The 25,121-nt window shown below is 36.7% G+C and overlaps 1 protein-coding gene across 2 annotated transcripts in view; it reads right to left on the reverse strand.

Annotated features, from left to right (window-relative positions):
- USP9X (ubiquitin specific peptidase 9 X-linked) overlaps window positions 1-25,121 on the reverse strand; it is a 104,561-nt gene that overhangs the window by 7,941 nt on the left and 71,499 nt on the right. The window contains exons 26-40 of one of the 2 annotated variants that reach the window (XM_030477087.1): window positions 22,558-22,724; window positions 16,774-16,882; window positions 16,519-16,665; window positions 16,252-16,398; window positions 15,224-15,431; window positions 12,609-12,829; window positions 12,021-12,211; window positions 11,358-11,531; window positions 9,449-9,590; window positions 8,516-9,266; window positions 7,872-7,995; window positions 6,592-6,817; window positions 5,280-5,409; window positions 2,648-2,833; window positions 712-932 (exon numbers count right to left, since the gene is read on the reverse strand). In XM_030477087.1, the coding sequence (XP_030332947.1) occupies window positions 712-932; window positions 2,648-2,833; window positions 5,280-5,409; window positions 6,592-6,817; window positions 7,872-7,995; window positions 8,516-9,266; window positions 9,449-9,590; window positions 11,358-11,531; window positions 12,021-12,211; window positions 12,609-12,829; window positions 15,224-15,431; window positions 16,252-16,398; window positions 16,519-16,665; window positions 16,774-16,882; window positions 22,558-22,724 (3,144 nt within the window). Of the gene's footprint in view, window positions 1-711; window positions 933-2,647; window positions 2,834-5,279; window positions 5,410-6,591; window positions 6,818-7,871; window positions 7,996-8,515; window positions 9,267-9,448; window positions 9,591-11,357; window positions 11,532-12,020; window positions 12,212-12,608; window positions 12,830-15,208; window positions 15,432-16,251; window positions 16,399-16,518; window positions 16,666-16,773; window positions 16,883-22,557; window positions 22,725-25,121 lie in introns of both variants that reach the window. The other variant, XM_030477086.1, reaches the window with a different exon arrangement.

A 25,121-nucleotide genomic window follows, 5' to 3' on the forward strand; every position in this document is an offset into this window, starting at 1 on the left:
AGACATTAGGTTCAAAGGTTATCCTAAAACACAAAACACACGGCTCGCAAAGTATCAGTGAAGTGATTTTTGTTCTGATTCTTTCAACTGCCAAACAAAAGGACATAGAAAAATGTCATGTTTACATGGGGGGTGAAAAAAAATAAAAGAGTCAACATAAAGATGAGCTAGCAATAATAAAAAGTTTGATCTGGAGTGGGAAAGTGTGACTAACCTTATAGAGATTGAAAAAGAAAAAAACAAGACAGTCCAAAAAGACTCCTTCCTGAGTCTGAAGCCAAGCATGTTCTGCAGACTTGTAACAAAGAACCTTATGAATGTACTCAAATACAAAGGAGATCTTCAGAAATTATTCTCATTTTCCACACAACATAAGAAGCTCTTTCATGGATAATGATGGAAAAGATTTAGGAAATGATGCTTTCACAATACATAAAGACTACCTCAGTCTACTTACTTTCCACCCTTAACATAACATTCCTAACTCAGAACAGGTTGATTGCTTTCCTAAACTCATAAAATGACTTCTCATAGTACTCTAAGTACTTAGTTATAAGACCTAAGAGAGTAAATACTGACAAAGGATACCATCTTCAGGAAAATTTATCAAGCACCTGTTAATTATTTAATGCAGCATTTCTATATCTAAATACAGACTCATGTACCATACACATTTATATTCCCATCTTTCTCCTAGCTTTTTATTTTTACCTGCCAAAGAAGCTCACTGAGGACAGTTGAAGAGAACTGAGGATTCTCCCAACAGCAGAAACGAAGCAACTTGATGGTCTCTTCAGAGTTGCTGCAATCTTCAATAATTTTCTTCACATAACTAGTTCTCACAAACAAAATGTCTGTTACGTTCTGCTGAAGTGCCATTATAGGCTGCGATAAATTAGGATCACCATAAGGGTTGGCAAGTGGGGGATTACCTAGAAGAAACAGTTATTACAGATGAAAAGGTGCCGAAGCACTTTCAATGTAGACACAACAAAATGTAAATTGGCGTAACTCAACAAAAAATGATAGATAGAGGAAGAAAAAACAACCGACCACGCAACCCACAGTTGATTTTCTTTGAAAAATACTGTGGTATGAAATAACTAAGTTTTCTGACTGTGAAGCTTGACACTTGCTGCCTGAGAGAGCTACTTCTCCCTTGCTACTTCTCCCTCTCAGATAAGATTATGCAAGGACAATCAAAGCAGAACAGCTGGAGGCATGTTCATATGCAAGAGAAATTACTGATTTTTCTTCGTGAAATCCTCTCATCTCCTGAGTTTATCTGCTTTGTTGATTGTGTAACACAGCCAAAATCTACCATATTTTAGGACACAAGGTCTATTTACTGCACAGGCAATGAGAAAGGGTTCAGAGGAATATCTATGTCAGAACAGCCCCGTCTGAATCTCTAGAGCGTAGAGAGAATATACTCCTGAAAGAATAAAAAAAATAATGTTATTTTATTTAGTAAGCTTCATTTTGTGTAAGGCAAGACTGTTGATTTGCTCCTGATGTTCCTAAATTTAGCAGTGTTTTGAATTATTGTTTGAAGATGTCCAGAAGTCCAAAGGAGAACTCTTCTAGCTTAATATGCTGAAGCAAAAAATAACTTTACTCTGCAAATAGCAATCATAATTAGTCAGAGTAATGTTCATACAAAGTAAATTTTTTAGTACATTATGAGTACAGTGAACATATTTTCATAGGTAGAATACCTTTCCAGTTAAGCCTCAAATAGTGCATTGGAAACAAAACCAAATCGAAATTGCCAAATGGTTCTGAAGCTTATTATAGCACAGTAAAATTTTGAGTTCGTTAATCTTACTGTAACACATTGTAGCCCCTATTGACTTCATAGCCTGACACATCAAACTGTAATGAGCTTGCCATTAAATAGCTTCTCTATAGATTCCTAATTAGGTTTTCTAGAATATGCTTAACAGAACACGTATATGCTAGCTATAAAGTCAATGTAGCCCAATATTCTGTCACTGTTTCTCAAAAATAATTGCACTCTATTCAATTAATGGATATATTAATGATTTATACTATGGTTGATCAATTTCTAGCTGATTCTTTATCTGTTGTAAGTTAAAGTGCTGGAGTGCTGGCTTCTGTTTGTCATCTTGAGTGCAAACAAGCACCAAATAATTTTCGAGAGCCATCCAAAACAATGCAAGGTCTCTTTACTAATAAGCAGTATTAGTTGTTTCAGAGCCTGCTCTAGTGTTTCTCCTGTACAGATTACTTTTATACTGGTAACATGAAAGTAATCTATTATTTCATTGCTTATTCAGAATCAAAAGGTCTTTATGCAGCTCTTTAAAATAAGCTTAAACTATTCTAAAATCATTACTATTTTATAATCAACAAAATACTACTTTACTACTTGGTCATTTTCCGGTATCTTTAAGGAATAAGCCAAGAAGCATAAGCCACAGAACAGATTTCTGTCTTGTGCTTTAGTATAGCAAATCAGTTTTGCTAATGACGAAGAATTTGGTCGTTAAACAAAAGGCGTTGCTGAACATAAAAGGCAAATATTTTCCCAGCTAATCCATTTTACACATAATAGCTAAATATGCACAAAAGACATTTACTGATATATTCAATTAATCTAAGAAAACCTTAACATTCACTATACCATTGATAGAAGACTGCATCCGTGATGACACATTGCAACAACGGATCAGTTGCGACACAACAGTGTACAGCTTCCCCAGTTCAGCATACTGGTATTTAATTGGAGGACCTGGACCTTCATCCAGAGCCACAAGCATGAAGGTTGCAGGAACACTCAGTTTCAGAAGTTGAGTCTTCTCTGCTACACCTTTACAGGGGTGGGGAGGGAAAAGAAAAAAAATATGTATCTTATTTGTTTACACAATTAATAACTTTTCAGTTGCAGGGTTTTATTGTAACCATCATTTATGTTTTCTGAGGAAAAAGAAAATACATCAGTAAAGATGCACAAGAAAATCATGCTCAGTTGAAATATCACATTGAAGGAGAGTTGTAGATGACTACGATTTCTTAACTCTGCTGATTAGCACTTTAGTAACTAACATTTGTATTAATAGCAAAGCCTCAGAGGAGTCTTTTCGACAAAGAATTAATCTTTCCGTTGCGAGGCCCAGGATAGGATGAACACCCCCACAGTACATTTTGTTATTGTTCTATCACATGCTAGATACTTCAATTACAAATTTAGGACATTTCCAACTGTGCCATACTATGCAGTAATTGTAAGGGTGACAAATCAATTTAAGACAAGACAAAAAAACAAAATGAGAAAGCCTCCAAAACCAACCAAAAACCTAACCAAAATATCCAAATCATACAGCTAGTTTCACTGCAAGAATACCTTGCGCATACTACACAAGTACTTACCAGTAAATCTGATATGTCCCTTGTGATCTTGTATTCTCTCAATTGGTTAAAGGTAATGATTTTTCATACATATCCAAGTTTTTTCTTATTCTGAAACACAACTGGACCCTTCCTACCATCTCTCTGATAAGGAGGAATCTAAGCACTCTTGTATAGGATCTTTTTGATCATTAGATAATTCTGTAGTTATATCCTTTGTAGAACTGATCTCTCACTTGCTCTGATGTGAACAATATATTATTTCTCAAACTGTCAGACAATTTAATCCTTTTCACAGAACATGGGGTGGTGCAGGAATGATGCGTTTGTGGCTTTTAATGAATCAACACTCTACATCCATAGAGAAGCCTTCAGGTAACACTAGTAAGACAAGCACAACTACTTAATAATTCCATATTTATCTTTACAGGATAGACTGTGATAACGATCAGACCCACAAATATAATTTAGTTATGCTTTTCTCTCTGGCTTCTGAGTGCTTTCCTAGTCAGAGGCTTCAACTGCACTGACTGAGTATGAAAAGCTAGTGAAGAAGAAAAGGTAAGTTAGAAGATCTCTCTTCTCTGTAATGACATTAAATCCACTTTGGGGGTCATGACGGACCCCTGCCTGACAGAGAATGCTTTGGTAGATAAAGTATATGAAAGCAACACACATAAGTGAAATCATGTTAATTTAATTTCCTAGATTAATTTTACAGATAGCAAATTAAATTACTTTGAAATTGTCTACCCACACAAAACAGCTTCCAGAACAGTGTGTGAGAGAGTATGTGTGTGGAAATACTGAAATAACTCCCATTTGGACTAATGCATATGTTTAATGCTTTAGCCACAAAGTAATATAACAGAAATTCACATTTATAACTTGTCTGTATGAGCTGATAATCAGTAATGGCTGAGCTGCTCAGCATTATGGGCATTCTGTAAAGTTTCCAAGGGAACTGGATCTCCTAGCTTCCTAATACTTTACATAAAAGGATTAAAATACCTTGTATTAGAGTACGAGGAGAGCGTAATAGAATACCACTATGGAAGAATATCGTATCTTGTTTACAACTTGCTGCAGAGGAAGATGCTTTGTCACTTAGGCTACCACGTGTGAAAGAGAAATGGTCCTTCAATAGAAGACCCTAATATCTGGGTAAGTAAGAATGTAGAACTCTCTGACAATTCACTAGATATGAACCTGTGACTACCCTCATCAATCTGAGAGAGCAAAAGCAACCCTTTATTCATTTGACATTTATTCATACGATGTCTATGGTGAAAGCATTCTGCAAGCAATGATGTCTAAGAACATACACAGATCTATTTCCTCAGCCTCCCAGAGAGTCTTTAAGGGGAAGACAGATACAGAATTGGTGTTCTGCATTCATAGCTATGAGCTTCAAAGGTGAAGAAATTAATATTGAAAGGGCACAGTAGGAACATACGGATAAAAGCACAACCATCTATATCAACATTTCCATAAAGGAGAACCACGCATCTCTCTCTTTTTTGAACTTTTATCTTCCTCGACTTCCTCAGGCTCAAATCAGTTGAGAGGCCCGCATGCTTCTGGGGTCTCATGACCTCCCTGCAAATGAGCCCTAAACAAAGCATCATCTCTCTTGCCATTTTTTCACCCCCACACTCTCTCAGAAGGACACTGTCTTATTGCTCCAAGCTTATCATGTTCATCTTACGATGGCAGGAAGACTCAAGCCCCAAACTCCAAACTGGAGAAACACAGATGCTCTGGAGACCATTTATATGACATTTAATCATACCAATCTGCCTGAGGCTGAAAAACTGGATCCTCCTGCTGTTACTTGTGTAACTGGCTTATTAATAAAACCCAGTTTATTACAGTGTCATCGGCAAAGACGTGTGTCATTTGCTTACCTAAATTGGCATACATCACAAACAGATTGAAATACTGTTGCAAATGGCGTCCATGTTCAGATACTTCCCTTCTTAGAAGATTTAGTACCGCTCTCAGTAAGTGATCACTTAAACTTAAGTTATCATAAGCCTAAAAAAAAATAAATAAAAAGTTATTAGTTGAACCTATCAAATCTTTATTTAGTTTATACTTTGTACTATGGCAGAAAACAGAATTGGTTAAAAAGTATAGGATTCATATAAGCTCCAAAATACTAGCAGCTGGTTAGTCTTCTGTATCTCACACGACAGACATACAGAGAAGATGACTGCCATCATTAAACACCATGCAAGTACAAGAAATTATGCAAATATAAAAGCTTTTAATTGAGCTTTTTCTCCAATTGGAGCTAGGCTTAAATACTCCAAAAAGGATATGCAGTTCCACTGTGAACTTCTGAGAGTAAGACAGACAACCAAATCACCTTTACAAGTGTTTATCAAATTCCTCATGAAACAAACACTGTCAAAGCATATGTCACTTTAACTTAATACAAATTCTTTTGCTGGATACAGTAGCAAAAACATTCTGAGAAGGTAAGTGGAACAGTACAAATAAAAAGTGTCTTGCTGTAGACATTAAAAATATGACAAAGAAAGGCTCAAAAAGATTGATATTTTAGATTTAATACAGTCTAAAAAAAACCCTCCATTGTTATGACAAGCACTACATTAAGATTTTGGAGGGTTTTGGTGGTTTTTTTTTATTTTTATTTTTTTGTCAGTTTTAGGTGTATAAAATTAGGCAATTCACTGTCTACTCCTAGGCAAAGTTTAAAGCTTTCGACAATTTCAATGTAGCAGGATACAGGGGAAGAAAACTTAGGGAACTCCTGCATGCTTTCATGGGTTTTATTTGGGGTTTTTTTGGTGTGTTTTGTTTGTTTGTTTTGCTTTTTTTTGTTTTGGTTTGGTTTTGTTTGGCTTTGGGAGATTCTTGTTTGGTTTGAATTTTAATAGAGAAGCAAGGGTTCACTCCTTTACACATTACTTTATTATAAGCCACTGCTTTTATTTTGCAGATTTCACATTTGCAACCCAACTCAAAGTTCTCACTAGTTAGTTTTCACAGAGATTTACAAATGAGGGGAAACTGAACCCCTCTGACAGCAACTCTCACACGAACTGGCTGACTTACATCATGCATGAACATACGCAAAATGGACTGTACAAATTTCCTGTCGACACTGAGGTATCTACTCCAGAATTTATATTAAATGCTTATAACAAAGAAGAACAGGTTTCAGAAGTGTTTCATTAGAAAATTAAATACCTGACTGGAAGGTCCAGGAGAGGCAAAAGGTGAAGGACATGGTCCGTCTTGCAATGAGAAATGTGCAATAAATACTATAAGTTTTGCAAATGCACCCCTCACTTCTGCACTAGGGCATTCCAGAAGATACTCAGAGAAGCGGTTTGAAACATTAAAAAGGACGTTGTGTGCAAACCAAAAGCGTACATTCTTGCTGTGACGAAGAAGGATGCATAACGCATCATACCTGAAATAGAAGATGACACAACTGAGAGATTATGACCACACGTAGACATTGATGAATTTTGGCAGACATATTCTTTTGGAGAATTTGAAGAAAATACATATTAAAGGTAACCCCCATATTTTCTCACAAAAATGCTTACCATCAAATAAACTATAGTTCCTATAGTGATACCAGCAATCACAAATCAAAAAGATACTTCAATTAAAAACCTAACATTTAACTGTAGCATTTTACTTCCATCACCCGTAAGAACTAAAACAGGATTATGATCCCTTAACAGTAAATAACTGTTCCAGAGAGGGTCTTGTGTGACTCTGTCCTCTTTCCTGCAGCAATGTTTGAACTTCTCTTGATACCTTAAAATAACAGGAGTAACTTTGCTACTCTGAAAGTTGGTATTGGAGAAAAACTCAAGGTATGTATTTGCCATGTATTACACAACTACTTATTAGGAGCTGGTAAACTACTGGTCATCGTGAAGATGACTAGACTAGAAACTACTGGTCATCATGAAGATGATTGCTATAAAAAAGATTGTACTGTTTGCTATATTACAGATTTGAATTACAGGCCCTGTAGCAATGTATATAAAGTACTCTGCTAACAGAGTCTAAAAGACTATTGTATACATGTTTCGGAAACAGAATACAAATAACAAGCTACAAAAATGGGTTGAAAAGAGCTTTGTTTAAAACTTCTCAAACCATGAACAAACCATTCTGAATTAGTCAGAATATATAACCTATTAGTTTCATACTAGTGATACTCTCTACTCCTTTATTCTTAAAAAACAGACAAAAGGTAGATTTAGGTTCTGTCTGAAAATGAATTTTGAAGCTGTTCAGCTCAGCAGCTTATTTTAAAGCTCAGTTTCTTCCCTGTATTTTCTGCTCACATTTCCCCACTTTTCATATGCACCTTGACCACACACCTGGGGGAAGAGGGGAAAATGGCACAGGCCACTAACACCTTTTATTGTCATATGCATATAACTGGGATCTTTTAACAGACATCAAACTTCCAAAACTGTAATTGTTTTTAAAAGACAAGATACCAATCACTAGCAGGGCCACGGACTATTTTCTTCGTATGAAATCCTGTGGTGAAGAGAAATCTAGCAGCGAGCTGAATACTAATCATAGTTATTTCTTCTGCTTCAGGCAACAGATGATCTTGTCCTAAAGAAAAATCAAAATACTCACATGTAGACAAAGTAAAAGCAATTTACGTTTAACAATTTAGCTGATTCCAGATTAGTGTTTTGTCTTGACATTGTGTTCCAATTTTAACCAGAAACTTGATCAAAACAGCCTCTAGCTTCTATGATGTATCGTTTGAAAATGTAAGCTTTGAGACAGGTACCTGGGAGACTAACCGATGCCTGATTTTTAGAAATTCAGCATCTCACCGTTGAGAACTGTCTTCAGCAGAACAGCTCACAAACAAGTATTTTAATATGACTTAGTGCATAAACTGAGCAATAGTTGACAGTTTATCAAAGCATTGTTTGCTAAATATTCTGGGATGTATCACTGATGAACAACTCAGCAACAGATGTTCAACTGCAGAAGTCTGGATAGACCGAGTATTCAAAGCAGATTGCACAAAATTTTCACTGGCTGGACAAATTTTTGACAACACAAATAAAAACTTTTCTTGCAGGAAATTAATCCATAATTACCACACTAACATACTAACCTGGAGGAGGATTTAAGTAGACACTGTTACAAGTAAGCAACTTCTTTATGAACTGGAAATATTCTAGGCTATACTGCATACGATTATGCATGAACTGCACGTTCTGCTTCCGTACGCTTCGTTCAATGGCCGACGGCATTTTAATCTGATGGGGTTTAATGGTGATAGAGAGTTCTGAAATATATTTTATTAGTTCATTGTCTTTGTCTATTGTGTCCATACGTTCATAAAAAAGAATATAAGCATTCCACCACCTCTTCTGGCGTCTGTAGGACATACGCTTCATCATGTGATCAAATACTTCTCCCATGTACTCTCCACCAAAACACTGATTTTTCATTTCTTCATCATCATCCATTTTACACTCTGTCACATCTCCATCATCAAATTTATACCACCGATTCTTCTCACCATCTCCACCATTCCTCTGAATAATGTAGGAGTAATAATGTCCACCACTGGCCTGGCCACTGTGTACAAGTACACCAACAAGCCTGTATTTTGTGCTCCCAGAGTGTTCATTTTCAGACTGTTCATTTTGTATTATCTGATTTTCAGGATTCACATCATCTCCTTCCAATTTAGCTACACCTGCCACCGTGTAAGGCTCCATGTCCAGCTCTCGTGGAAATTCAAAATAGTCATTGAACTTGATTGCACATTCCCTTTCCCAGTCATAATCAAATCGTTTCAACTGGATTGCAAGAACTGGAGGCAACTTCTTAATCAACAAGCGTTTCACTGTATCAACCTAAAAAAGGACATGAATAGTTATCAGCTCTTAAGTTTCCATTCACATACTCCTACCGGCAACTGAATTCAGTAATTAAAGGATAACTTTTTTTTTTTTCCCCTGAATATGAACTAAGACTGAACTTAGCACAGCTGTAACATCACAGTTGTATACAAATGTAATACATAAGGAATCATTACCTTTTTGTTGCATTTTTCACAATGATATGCATTTGCTCCTTCCAATAAATCTCCTTTGACATACTGTTCCAAAGAATCAAGAAGGTTTTGGTGATTTCTTATATCTACATTCAGAGTTGTGAAGGATTCCTCGCATTCGTACCTACCAATGAACAGACAGATGTAAGAGAAAGGTAGTAACATGCTCAACTTTTGTGTTTTACAGTTCCTACACAGTACCTTACTGCAAAAGTTTTATTCAGCACTTGATGTCAACTTCTGGCAAAAGCAGTTAAGAAGCAAAAAAACCCCTCTTTTTAATCGCAGTCTTCCTACAATTACCTTACAGTATCTGCCCATTGTATTTTTTGATCTGCACTAATTATGGTTATTTTATGAACATCATAGAAATGACTTGTATGTCCCAAGTTCACTGAAAAGATCATGGAAATTAAACCTGGCACATCCTGTTTTTAAAGCAGTTTAAGTAGCACGACAGACTCTTGGCTAACTTAAGCCAGTAGAGAAGCACAGATAGCAGAGTACTTCTTCCAATCACTTTGCATATTCATGACTGTCTGTCTTTAACTTACCGTGTTCTGATACAACCTTTAAACAACTTCCTAGCAATGAAATAGCAATGCTTGAGACACAACCAGTTAAAACATCTTGGAAACATTTTTTGGTTGGTTGGTTTTTGTGTTTTGTTTTGTTTTTAAGGATAAAGAAGTGATGAATAAATTTTAAAAGTTGCATCTATTCCAACATAACTCTGCAGGGCTTGTTTCTCTGATATGCAATCAAGCATATATAGGGTTCTGTAACAGTGAATAAATTAATATTTAGAAACACTTCAACTAAACCAGCATTATTCATTCATCTATAAAATAACTTACAAATTTAGAAAGGCTTTGTCATACCCCAAATCCAATAGTTTAGTTTGTCATCAGTTTTGTCCTCCCTAAACTACAATCACGGTAAAATTTTTATTAAGAAGTACAGTTACGCAAATCCAGTAGAATTCTATAATGACAGGTAACACTTCTGTATCATGTAAGAATCACAGAGGATCTGAAAGATGTTGTGAACAGTAAGGCGGCCAACTGTTAGTGATACAAAAATACAAACAATAATAAAAAAAGCCAACTGCTGAAAAAGAACAAGTCCATCATTAGGCCATCTTGAACGTTGCACACAATTTTAATCCTCCACATCAAAATGGACAGAAGAAAGTCTAGAAGTACAACTGTACAATGCCTAGCTCTATTCCTCCAGGAAGCATTTGTCATTGATCAACATCATCAAGATGGTGCACTACAGACTTTCAGTCTGATTTGGTACAGGTGTTGTTTTTTGGTTTGTTTTTTTTTACATACCCTGTATGAAGCTGCATTTCAATATTCGCATTTGAAGTTATTTCCTAAGCAAAAACCTTAGGAAAAGATAAACTTTTTTACACTATTCTCCCTAGTTAGAGCTTATATAGCGAGTATGAACAGGGTTTCACTCATGAAAGATTCATACTTGGGTCAGCATTATCCGCACACTATGGAAGACGGAAGCCAGCAACAGCTGTTGACCATATTTTAAAACTTTATACATTGCATGGTCCCCAAGTTGTTTTCATTCTTAACATGAAAAAGCTGTATCTTTTCCTCTGCTGATCAAAACACAATGCTTCACATACAACTGTTAAGTAGAAGCAATAATCAAGTATTTCAAGGCACCTGAAGACAAATGAATGTAGAAAAATCAAGGCTGTAGAAAAAAATAACATAGCAAATTCTGTTAGCTTAAAAAATCCCTAACAAAACAACAAACTAAACCAACACCAAAACCACACAAAAAACCTACTCTTGACTCTTTATTCACTTTCATAAGGATAAAAACAAAGGTTGCTTTTCCTATAAGAAGAATCTTAAACACTTACCGATGTGGGCATCCTTGACAAATCTTCTGATCAGCAAATGACCCCCCTAGAACTTTACTTAACATTGCTGGATGGCCCAAAGCTTTTAAAGCTTCATCTAAACTGTCCACCAAGGAATTAAAAAATTCTAAAGCATCATGTTGTTCACGTAGATTTACAGGTTCACCCCAAAGTCTGAAAAAAAAAGTACATTCTTGTCAAATATTTTTGGTTTTTTTCCCCCAACAATTTATTAAAAAAAACAACCAAACCAAACCAAACCCATCCCAAAACTATTTACGCTATTCATCTCTCTTTCTTACTGACCAAGACTATTTGTTGGCTTGTGATGCAGGACACCACCTGTTACACTGTCCCTGATGCTTACTGATAAGTAAAAACAAGCTTTTGTTTTTTATATATATGAGGTATATAACATCATAGTTAATTCACTCTCAGTATCAAAGCTCAAGAACTACTAGAATTCCAACTAAACATCTTGCTGTAAGCTTTAGTTTACCAAAATACTTCTACAGAATGGTGAAAAGGTAGGATAATAGATGCAAGGCTGAACAAGTTCTCCTAATTTACACTTAACATCACTATCATTTCTTCTCCTACAATTAGTTTTGCGGCATTTCAGTGGCCCAGTGAACAGACATCAATACTAAATTTTCTATTTACCTAAATTGTTTCCAAAACCCTCTTGGTACATAGTACTGTAGCCTGGAAGCTGCTAAATGACCAAAAATTACTTGGAGATGCCTCAGAACTCCAATATTGTACTCTTTTCTATCTTCTGTTTTACTCAGTGCTGGTTTGTCTTCATACTGATGTGGATAACCAAACACATCATCTCTTGGGTCAACATTGCTCTGAAAAGCAGAAGAAAATTTGTGCAATTAACTTCGATACACAGTTGTCTCGTAGCCAGTTGTATCCCTTGTTTAATTTAATCATCTAAAGTGTTTTATATTCTCATCTGAAGAAACAAGTGTCTTTGTATGCATTAACAGAGGAGTTCTGTTGGCAGAATTAGTGTACGGTGCTTTCAAGTAAAAATCCATGAGGAGGAAGTCTGCAAACCCTGCTACCTGGATCTTTTAAACTGCCTCTCTGGCAGTGAGCCTATTCAAATAAGAAACATTATGCTACTGTCCCCACTGCCAGCAGTGGAAAGCAAAGTGATAAGCAACTTGAATTTGTTATAACCTTTTCCTAAAAAAGAATTCCATTTCAAAAGATAAGCAAGTTCTACATAACTAAATTTACCTCATTGTCCTGCTTTTCATCCCCAGACATGTCATCATCTACATCACTGCCTGTGCCTTCAATTGCAAGAATCCCATTCCTGATGGCTGGAATCATGTACAGCTGCTGAATGACAGAATTCATGTAACAAGTGGCACCAGCATTTTTCAGCCCTACAAATCCCTTTGGTGGTCGAGGCCCAACGGGTGGTAGATATTCCCATTCTGTAAGCGCTTCACAAGCTAGAAGAAAATAGCAGAATGTGATTAGGAAACAATTATATTATAAAAGAACTAGCATACCAATGCAGTACAAAGGGCAGTTGCATAAAATTACTGTTAGTCTGTATCACTCTGCGGTTTAGTAAAGCAAATGTTCCACTGGAAAACTTAATTGCTAAAATGAACACAACTTCTGTGATCAATATTTCTATCTGTAATCTTGCCATTAAACTATTTTATCAATTGCATAACTAAAAAGATGGCCAGACAAAAAATCAGTCTATTTATGTATCAAACAGAAGTCTCCCCTCAATATCAGCAAGTTTCTTAGCTGAAGAACTCAGCTGAATGAATCTATAATATATAACCGATTTATAAACCTTTCACAAATGTGTAATCCTTTTAAAATCAGGAAATTTCACTTATGCCTCACTTTCCCTTGCCAGGATAGGAAAGAGTGTTAGATAACGCTATTTATATGACCTTGTGATTTTTTTTTTTCTTCCTGAGTCTTCTGCCTCAGACCTCTCACATCTCTTCATAGTACATATACGATCACAGGTTTACTACATTAACCTGTTATTCTGTGCTTTTAACACAAAAATAGTAAGAAAGCATGCATGTTTACAAGCAAGCTATACTTGGTATATGACACACAGAGCATGCACAGTTCATACATGTGTTCCTTCTTCTCTCTGACATACCATGGAGAACTGGTGTTCTATTGTGCTTATCAAATACTTGAGTGGAAAGAAATGCTATAAAATCTTTCTAATTGTGAGGTGATAGGAAACACTTCCCAATAGAAAAGGGTGAAGAAAAAAGGATGAGGCAAAGGGATAAATCATAAAGCTGCCCTTTTCATTTATTCATTTGAGATGGAACTGAACAAGAAGAGACTGAAAAACCTCAAATGACTCAGTGATACCACCAACTGCGCGTAAGTAGCACTGCCATTCTGAGAGGTAGCGGACAATTCCCACTATGGGAAACTATTTCTAGTTGCTTATAGCCTTGCTAAACTCTAAAAGTTTAAACATTTTTTAATCACAGAATGGTTTTGGTTGGAAGGGACCTTCAAGATCATCTAGTTCCAACCCCCCTGCCATGGGCAAGGACACCTTCCACTAGACCAGGATGCTCCAAGCCCCATCCAACCTGGCCTTGACCACTTCTAGGGATGGAGCAGCCACAACATCTCTGGGCAACCTGTTCCAGTGCCTCACCACCCTCACTGTAAAGAACTTCTTCCTCATCCTATCTAAATCTACCCTCTTTCAAGTTAAAATCATTGCCCCCTGTCCTGTCACTACAGGCCCTGATAAAAAGTCTCTTTCCATCTTTCTTATAAGCTCCCTCTAAGTACTGAAAGGCTGCAATAAGATCTCCCCAGAGCCTTCTGTCTTTCCCAGCTGAACAACCCCAACACTCCAAGCCTTTCTTCCCAGACAAACTTGGTATTGCTTGTTTTCAGTTGTTCCTCCCCCTCTCCCTATCTTTCTTTCTCCTTTCCCTGTTAATATTACAGCCAAAATAGTTGTTTAGTAATCCCATTTAGGGCTGCAGAAAATATGCTTTTTGTTCATTTCTTAAGAAAGAGGAAAGTCTTTCTTTTTACTGGTAACAATTTACTGGTTACCAGTAAATGCTTTTTACTGGCAACAAAAATCTATGTTAATTATGAGCCTTTTGCCACCCTTGTGAATATCAGTCCGTTTCATTTGACTATCAGCTTTTGAAACACTAACATTTGCAAGTTTCTGTACATACTGCAATCGCTATAATCTTTCTCCACTGAGCAGAAAGTTCTTTGAGTGCAGAGCTGTGCCGAGACAACGCCAAAACTCAGAGAACGAACATCTGAGGAAGGACCATGACAAGCAGAGAACGAGTACAGAAATAAACAGGGAAACAGGACAGCGGACCTGTGTCTGTGTCTGGACAACGATGACAAATTAAGTGAGCAACCAAGAGACTGTCACTAAAACTAAGCCAAAGATACCTGATGAGGTTCTGGGATTGGTTAGGCAGAGCCTGAAACGATGAGACAAAAGTAGCAGATACAGACAGAATGAGGTTCCTGGGAGCTGGCATGGACAAAGGGGAGCAGCCAGAGGTCAGGGTAGGGGGGGGTCTGACTGTGTAAGTGACTGGGGCTGGAACTTGGATGCAACCATGTAATGCAAGTCAGTCCATTTACCGCATAAAGAAGAACAGAGAAAGGCTACGCTGACAAACTTTTCTAGATTTTGACAGCTTGATGTTGCAACATTAAAAGCAGCCACAAACATACCACAAACTAAAAAACTTAGCATCTAGTTCAGTTGACAATATAAACAAAACCTAGGCATAATATATACATTAAAAAGTAGAAAACAGATAATTAAAAATATTACATACTAGTGATTGCTGTACCTATGTAATACATTTCAGTCAACGTGTCTACTATCTGTTTGAGATTTCGTACACATCCAACTGCTAGTGCAACTAGTAGCTCAAACCCAGCGTTAATAGTAGCTGGTGAACTACAGACTGGTATGGCCTGCTCAGCAGGCAATTCTCCATTTCTCATGTACTGTAGATAAACATTAGATGCTGGAAAGATGAAATCATCTATCAACTCCTGGAGGAGGAAAAGAGAAAAAAAAAAGGAAAATAAATCACCCGTTACTATATAAAGGCATATTATTTTATAACAGAATAAGTGTCATTACATAAATGAATGTCCGAGAACCAGAGTAGTACCTAAAACACTCAAGAGTTAAAAGTGAGACCAACACCATCATAAGCTTTTAAATTTAGAACAGGATAACTCCATTCTAATGTGGTTCCCTGCAAACCCATCCCCCACTGCAAGTTAAAAATACATGTTATTTTTCTTGATTGGTGAAGTTTTTCTCCTGTCCAACCAGTATTATCTACAAAGCTCTTTATCGATTAGTGCTCGAAAAAACAACATTCCTGCTGCATAATATCAGAGGTACAAAGAAAACATGACTGATTAAAGAGATGCTCAGACATCATGCATTTGTTCAAACCTGCCATACACATTAATAGCACTAATTAAGAACATGTGGAGAAAAGACAATACAGAGGTAATGAAAGAAAACAGTCCTGTACAGGACCATCCTCTATCTAGCTTACTGTCCTTGTGTGATGTTTGCTCTTGGGATAACAGCTCACAAGGTCACAGCAACTCCATATGTGATGGTTCCAAAGAATGAGAACGTTAAGTGCTCATATAAATGAAAAGAATGTATTTCTTTTAAATTATTTTAAAAGAAAACATTAAACCCCAATTGGCAGCCCTTGTCAAATAGTTAAACTGGGACCTTTTACGGTTACAGACCACAAGGTGAAAGGCTTGTTTTTACGTTTTTATAGTTAACTCCCTCCCCAAAATCTCATCAAAAAACTCCAGAGGTCAAAAAACTTGAACCTACTTTAATGAGATTAGCACCTCCTTTTTCACAACCAATATGGTATTTCTTCTCAGGTGTCTGGAATGCTAACAACTCTTTTGTTACTCCAAGGTGACCCTCTAAGATAGTTTCTTCGACACCCGTTTCCCCTGTTCTTTTTACTTCATCCTGTAATTTAAAAGAAAGTTAGCATACTCTAAATAATATACATTTACCAAGCTTAAAACTTATTTCACAACAAATTAGCAAAAAATTAATTATCAGAAATAAATTGATCCTGAAACTTACCCTAATCCTCTTAAGCCAGTCAATTTCATTATTGAGAAGAACTTCAGCATTGGGTACATTAATACTACTGTTGTAAGCATAGTTAAGAAGATGTCTTAAGAGAGTGAAGTAGTCTCCAGAATGCTTAGCTCGCTCTCTTGCAGTACTCTATGTAAACCAAAAACAAATGATACGCAATTCAAACATGCTTCTACTTAGAGTGCAACTCTAACAGAAGCCTAACTCTACTGAAGCCTTTACCTCTAAAAAACTTACCCCTAGGACAGTAAACAGCAGGGTAATGAAGAAAAGGAGAGGTCTCTGTCCCATGCAACACCTGGTAGCCATTAAAAAGAATTGCTCCTGTGCCATCTGACGAACAGTTCTGAAAATCATTTAACAGAAACATTAAACTCAATCTTCCTATCCAAACAGGACATTAAGAAAAAAAAAAAAATAAATAATTTGTGCTTATCCGCTTAATGCCATTCTCTAGAATGGCACATAATGTAAGAAATGGGAATGCTTTAATTATTCACCACCCAGCATATTGTTTCTCCTTGCAGTGAAATTTTACACAACATGAATCACTATTACAAAACCTGTTCCACAAATCAAGTATTTAAAAATAAAAAGACATTTATCAGCAGCTCACCACTAAACCTTCACAACTGCCAGCAAATACTGTGTAACGTGACAAGCAATTTGCAACCCTAAATCATTTTTTCTCCCTTTTTTTTCTTTTGGTGGTGTGCTTTTTTTGGTTTTTTTTAAATTTTCAAGCACCAGCCGTGCCTGAAAGACACGCTAGAACTGCCCTAGTAAAACTGCTCTTATGTATCACATCGGCAGCCTGCTGAGCATCTGTGAAGTGATCAAAATTTACCATTAGTAAGAAATGAGAAAAGACGACCTCCTGAAAATTCAAGAGGCTAGAATTCAAAGAATTTTTCCATTTATAGACTTAATCTAAGCCCTGGAATAATGTAGGAACAGATAAGCTAAAGGAAAAAAAAAAAAAATTTAAGGCAAACCCTATTCTTTCAAGTTGCAAGACTGTCTCAGCATTTTATCTTGTAAAAAGTTAGAAACAACTCTGCTTCTGTGGGGAGAGAACACAAATTAATGCTGTGCTTTATGGAAGCATCTCAACATATAGAAAACTGAATTTTACAGTGCCTTTCTGGTTGTGGCTGTCATTGTTTTCTACCCATGAGGTCACTGGGGAAAGCACACAAAAGAATCCTATTTCTCTCAGAGTTCTTCCACGTGCGGTTAACTGTGCTTCAAAAGACATGCAAGCATGATCATAAGGTCAGAGCAAAGATGCACCTAGCTGAGCACTCTGCCTCTGGCATACACCTAGGAAAGTGCACAAGAACAGGGAAGCATGCAGGGACAATTCTCCAGAATGTTCTCTCGGCTTCTAACAATCTGTGGTCCAGGAAGACTAACCAAAGCAGCATTTCATAGCCCTCACTGGACAAATTAATGAACAAGCCCTCAAACTATTTCCAAACTGAAGGTTTACGCTGCTTACATGTTATACTCATGAAGTTCTCATACAGAGAAACAATGTTCTCCATTTCTTCTCTCTTTGCTACTTCTGATTTTAAAAGTCTCTGTGGTATTATTCTCCTCCCACCATTTATCTCTTTGCCAATACCAAATGCCCCAAGCTATTCAGCTGCTCCTCAGATGGAAATAATTTCAGAGCCTTGATCTCCCTTGTCACCCTTGCCTGATCATTGCAAGTTCTACTACACTGAGTTGCAGAAGACCATGGGATGTAGGGGGTCTGTTTTGTTTTTAATAATAATTGACATTTTATGTGATCTGATTGCTGAGCTGACATTTCTATAGAACTCACAGAAATGTCTTTTAAGATGTAACCCTTCAATTGCTTGGGACACATCACACAGACACTCCTCAGGTTCACGCATTTCAAGGCAGAATGAAACAGATAAAGGTGGTATTTTCCTAAAGCAGAAATGTGACCAATGAAACACACACTTCACACTGTTATGTCTCTAAGGAGTATGCAATATTCGAACACAAGTGTTAAATTTTCATGAGGCTGTAACAATCTAAGTGCTCTTCAGAAGCCATGGGATGGATACGGCTGCCTAAATACAGGAATCTTGTGCCACGTTAGGCACCATGACAACAGCATAGAGCTGGCAGATAGGACAGTTGCATGCTGAACTTACACTCATCCAGCGAAAGAGCTGGAGGCCAAAAGCCTCCATCAAGGCAGCAGGCAACCTGAATCCCATCCTATTGATAGCTCCAGGATACAGATTTCTGCTTAGTTAGCAGAAGTCAGCCTCTTCAATGGATATAAGTGCCAGTGCTTTCCACAGGCAGTAAGAATTTTTATTTATGTAGGCCACATATGTATGACCACCAAACAGTTTGCAGCCATCAGCTGGAATACTTCTGGGTTCCAGGGTCATTTAGGACTAACTGCTCAGCTGCCTAAGTCAGACTTGTATTCAGGGGTTACCACTATAAAATCAATTACCTTGGAGCAGAAGAACTGCTCTAATATTCAGTATTAAACATTTTGCATTCTGTTTGTCAATTTATAGGTAGCATAGTTATGCTATGAGGAAACAGCATTAGGCCCATACAATCTCAACACCTGAAAGAAACAAACAGAACCCACCAATCCATCTAATCTTTTCCAGAAAGATCGTATTTGTGAGATCTGAACTTGATCATCTTCTTTGTCTTTTATGGTGCACCAAAAACATTTTCTCACATGCATATTTTTGCTCACATTGTTCTCCACTTGAGGATATGAGATTAGAGAACAATAGTTGAAAGGATATTCAGAATTCTGTCCACTATTTGCTAAACTTTCTCTACATTGCAAATACTAATTTGTTTCCACATTAATTCAGAAGAGCAATTTTTTTTTCAGATTAGTTCAACTTCACTGTCATCATTTTCAAAGCAGTCTTCTGTTTCTACTCACATTTAATGCTGTTCTAACACGTAATAATGAACAGCTGCATTCTAAGTGAGATTATCATAAGTATCATTAGTTTTACAAGTGTATGAGAGAAGACAGCTCAATGGTTAGCTTCTACTGACAGTATGAACCACTTTTCCATACAATAAGTTCAGCTCATTTCCCATTCTGGTAGAAGGGACAAAAAGCAGAGATAAGGAGCTGAGCAGCAGTCCACTTGCAGAAGAGAATCCCTTAAAAATTCTATCCCCTCTGACAAAACAAACAAACCACATCCACTAATGCTACCCTTATTATTAAAGGGCAAGAAGCTAACATCTGGGGAATTAAACCATGGCTGTTGAGACTTGGGCTGACATGCCAACAAACTTGTGGAAAGAGAAGCCCACACAGCTTCTCTTGGGGACACAGTATTTTAGGAAGAAAACTACAACAATTAACTCTTCAGTAGACACAGTATTATGGTATAGTTGGGGCTCAAATTCAGTGAGAGTAATCATCAGAAGAGACCAGCAAAACCGTGACAGATATTCCCATCTTTAAATCAAGACTAGGTTTTGCCAAGACATTCTACCTCCACCACAAACTGTGTTAGATGGAATCTGCACAATGAAATTCAGAGACTAAACTGTTTACAGGAGTTTAAAAGACTTATTTTTAAAAGACTTGTTTATAAAAGACTTATAGAAGTCCCGATGTGAACCAATAGTTCACTTCCTTAAAGAAATATGACCAGAATAGAAAAATCCTCATGAAGAGCATCTGCAGTTTCAAAGACAGAAAGAGTGATAACAAGTGTTGATACCAAACACTAACTGAAATATAAATAAATGCTGGTGAACACTCGAGAAATGTCACCTTAATTCCAAATACAATGCACAAAGTCAAATAACTACGGTGAAATTTATGATAAAAATTATTACCCATTACTTGTATTTTCACAGTTAAGATTATGTTAAAAAGCCACAGATCTTATAAATCTTCAGACAGATATTAAAAATTAAGAAATAAATAAATAAAAAACCCCAAAACCCCAAAGGATGGGGCACTCACACTTGCCCATGCCACTCAGCTGTACTGGTGCTCCAAATGTGACATGTGGCCAACATACACTTACTGTCAAAATAGTAACTTGATATCAACTGTTGACATTTTTAAAAATAAAATGTAGTGATTTCTTACTCATCAGCCTTGAAAGTTACTAAAAATAGTGAAAGACAGCTTGTTCCATTTAATGTGTAAAGTTACAACATATATTTGTCAGCATGTTTTGTTAAACTTGTCTAACTAAAATGATAATAACAAGCTTCAGTGAAGATGAAAATTCAACATCCTATAACACAGGCTGCAAACTAATAAAGCTTGTGGGATTCCAATAACAACACACCACAGTTTCACCAGCATGTGCAAATAGTTCACTATAAAGAGATACTCTGATGATACCACTGATTCTTTTGTTATGGTGAATATTCCTGAACATAAGCCTTATCAACCTGTTTATCTGGAAAAGTAAAAACAACCAAACATGTTTCCTAATATTGCTAGAATTTATTCAGCACTTCACTAATTTTTCAGAAACACAAAGCAGCTGAACCAATTTTCAAACATCGCTGCTGTGGTGATTTTTGAAATAGGAAAGAATACTATTGCTAAGTGGCACACGGGTTACTCTTTCAATTAAACATTTGAATCAAGCAAGTTGATTTTGGTACATTTCTTTAAAATAAAATAGAATAAAAGAAAGCCTTTTCCTCCAAGTAAGCCAAAATTAATTAAATAGAAGAAGTTGTGAAAAAACCGAATGTGAATATTCCTGAACATAAGACTTGTCAACCTGTTTTATCTAGAAAAGTAAAAACAAGAAAATGTGGTGCTGAAATTCTGACCCTGTTCATCTGAGAGCATCACAGACTCTATTTAAAATTTACTGAAAGGCTTATACAATGCCACTAATCTCCGATCTCTGTCATTTCTCAATGAAAAGTTAACATATTCATGGAACAACAACAGAGATATGACAAAACTAGAATTAGATCTTTAGTAACAGTTCAAAGCACCAGTAACTAAGTTTAATAGCAACATACCAAAACTTTCCACCTGGATGGCTTCGAAAAACAACCCCCCCCCCAATACTCCACAATTTCAGATGGGCTAAAAGTCACAAGACACACATCGCACAGATGCTGTATTGTGCAGATGCTGTCTGAGCAGATGTGTAGGAATAGCTTGGAGATAACATGAGATCCCTGAACTCTATGGGGCAAGACCGCAGGGCAACTGAAACACGTAGCTCTTGGCAGCTCCTGCTAGTTTTCCCTGTCTATCTGTCCCCAGTGTGACGGCTGTATGTAAAATGTCTCATGTGAGGAGTCAGAAGTGTGCCACTCCAGTACAAGAAAACCAGAGGATTAGATTCCCTCTCTCCTCAAACTGCTAGTACTTAGTACTGTGTTTTGTCTTTACTTAGCAGAAGTATAAGAAAGTTCTTCTACACTTAAGTCGCTTAAATATTCTAATGCAAAGAGTATTCACACAACTTCTGAAAAACATAAAGTACCTATGATTTGATTCTAAAGTTGTTCTAAAGCCATCAGTAGCACATTATCAGGCATCCACCTGGCTTCACAATATCCTCCTTACGAGTACAAAGATGGGACTGATACAGCTGCCACTTTAGGATAGGTATCTGAATTAGATTTATATTGCTAAACAATAAATTAAGACAACTGCAGAGAAAAATTGCTTAAATAAAAAGTCACCGCTCTGTATTCAGGCTTTATATTAATTCTGAATTGTAAAATAATTGCTCCTCGTTCAGCAAGAAGACAAGAAGAGACAGCCATAAACTAAAACACAAGACGTTTTGCCTCAACATGAGGAAGAACTTCTTTACATTGAGGGCGGCGGAGCACTGGAACAGGCTGCCCAGGAGGGGTTATGGAGTCTCCCTCTCTGGAAACATTTAAATCCCACCTGGACATGCTCCTGGGTGGCCCTGCCTTGGCAGATGATCATCTCCAGAGGTCCCTTCCAACCCTAATGACTGTGATATGTGATTAGAAAAACAAAACACCAAAACTTACTTGCTGTGACAGTGCAATAGCAAATCAATGATAAATGTCTGCCATGCCTTTTCTTTACTGAGTGCATCCAGTGCTGTTGGAATCAAAGCAAAACACAGGGTCATCACCTCCAATGCTTCACAGCAAACTTGTTCATCTTCTGTGTCTGGTTCATTTCCTGCATTTGTCTGTGAATATAAACAAGAGAACAGAAAGTGGGTATAGAAAAAAAAAATCCCAAGAAACCCAAGTGGCTCCAAGGTATATACTCTACATACAGACACAAACCACAAATCCGTATACCAAGTGATTATCAGTGCCAAGTATTTTATGCACTCCACTCAGATGTGATTCAGAGCACTCTGTGGGATGACCTGAACTTCCAGTACTGTGCTCCTCAAAGGAGGATTCCAAGCATGATCTTAAGGAGCCAGAAGTTAAATAGGAAGCTCGTAGGCAAAAGTTACAACAGTTAATACTATTGGGGTTTTTTTTGGTTTATACTTGGGTTGTTTTTTTTTTTTTGTTTTGATTTTTAAATAAGATGTTTTTCTTTACTACTCAGAACCTGAAGTTTAAAGCTTTGGAAACAGTTACTGCTTAAACACAGGAAGGTCACAGTGCTGTAAAATTCATCAAGAAGTTCAGTTTTACAAAGCTTTGATACTCACAACTTACTTGACCAAAAGTTTCTTAATATTGCTAGAATTCAGCCCTTCACTTTTTTTCAGAAACACAAAGCAGCTGAACCAATTTTCAAACATAGCTGCTGTGGTGATTTTTGAAATAGAAAAGAATAATATTTCTAATCAGTACGTAGGTTACTTTTTCAATTAAGCATCTGAATCAAGCAAGTCGAATTTGGTACATTTCTCCAAAATAAATACTTGAGAATAAAAGCAAGCCCTTTCCTCCATCTAAACCAAAATTAATTAGCTTGGAGAAGTTCTGAAGAAACTAAATGTGAGCAGGTTTCAATCTTAATTCATCAGTAATCATGGCTGCAGGTTAGCAACGTTAACTACAGACATAAAGTAAGTGTTTTATACACAGAAAGGTATCAAGATGAAGTAGGCAGAAAGAAGGCATTACAATGTAGGAGAGATAACTAATTGTAAACAGCAGTAGAAGAGGATCAAGTATGTCTCAGTCTGGCAACAGACACTATTTTGTCTTTGCACAACAGCTAAAAATCAGACAGTCACTACCACTGTAGTGGGAGGATGTGGTAATCTTGACATATCTCAAGATACGAAAGTAAAAGCAAAATGTTTTCAACAACTTTAGGACTGCACCTGCTTCTGCACTGAAGCCCTTTTTAGAAAGAAAGTTATTTCTGCATAGTTGCAGAGATCTAGTAGAAAGACAAAGTGCATTTCCTACTCAATGAAGTATTTCTCTATCCTCAGGCACCAAGAGCTCATGAGTTTGTACAAGCAGCATAGTTGCAGTACTTCAGGTGGGTATAAGGCCTACTCTGAGATAGTAAGGAAATGGCAGTTTGATATCACTGAAAGTCATACGCAGCCTTTTTCAACCACTTGAGAGGACTCCCATAGAATTTTTGAGGCAGGAGGCAAAAGAGGCTCCATAAAAGTTATGCTCTCAAAATAATTTATCTTGGCTTTAAAGTCTAATTGAATTCACCAGTTAAGTTCAGAAGCTTCTTAAAGTGCTTATAACATTATTGCGTAAGTCCTACTTGATGGGACTACTCTGAAGTGCTCTTTTAAAAAAAAAAAAAATAAAAGGTTTTACCACAGTTCCCTTTGATGTTTTCAGGAATCCTAACATGCCATTCCTGACTCCACAAAGACCAGTCTGCTTTTGTTCTTAAACTAACATTTAATGATAAATCTCTACCCCAAAGACTCAGCAAAATAGTCCTACCACCTATGAGCTAAAAGTCTAAGATTTGGTGGTAAAATTAGAAAACTGAAAGCATGTTTCTTGAAACACTTTTTCCTCTAAGCCAATGTTTGTCAGTCATCGGTTTATTCAATCTTTATAAAATACCACAGGAGTTATTTTCTCTCATCTATAACCAAACACAGATCTCTTAAACCGAAAGCGTGTCTTTTCTTGCATCATATTCCTCTTTTTCTACGAGAGATACTTTTAATGTTACTTGAACAGTGTTCTTTATTCCCCCTTTATTATTTCTGCAATTTCTTCCTCCTTTTATTTTTTATTTTTCACTTCCATTTTTATTTCCTTTTGCCTAGTGTAAACCAAATGCAGCTGCCATTTATTACAAATGTCCATTTAAGTGTCAATAATAATCATAATCATAAAAAAAAATAATCATAAACAAAAAACCCCTTTGAAGGATGACTGATCATGCGCAGCTTAAATTTTAACTATTTTAAAACTTAAAGTGTTTGAAAGTATTTTTACAGAACTTAACTGTAAAATTTTCACCCAGAAAAATATCAGAAAAGGACATTTAGGTGTATTTTCCTTTAGGTGTATTTTCTCTAGAATGATACTGCTCAAAATGTTGGGGCTGTTCAGCCTGGAGAAGAGAAGCTGTGTGGAAACCTCACAGCAGCCTTCCAGTATCTGAAGGGGGTCTATAAGGATGC

The sequence above is a fragment of the Strigops habroptila genome, chromosome 2, assembly GCF_004027225.2.
Source record: "Strigops habroptila isolate Jane chromosome 2, bStrHab1.2.pri, whole genome shotgun sequence".
NCBI lineage: Eukaryota > Metazoa > Chordata > Aves > Psittaciformes > Psittacidae > Strigops > Strigops habroptila.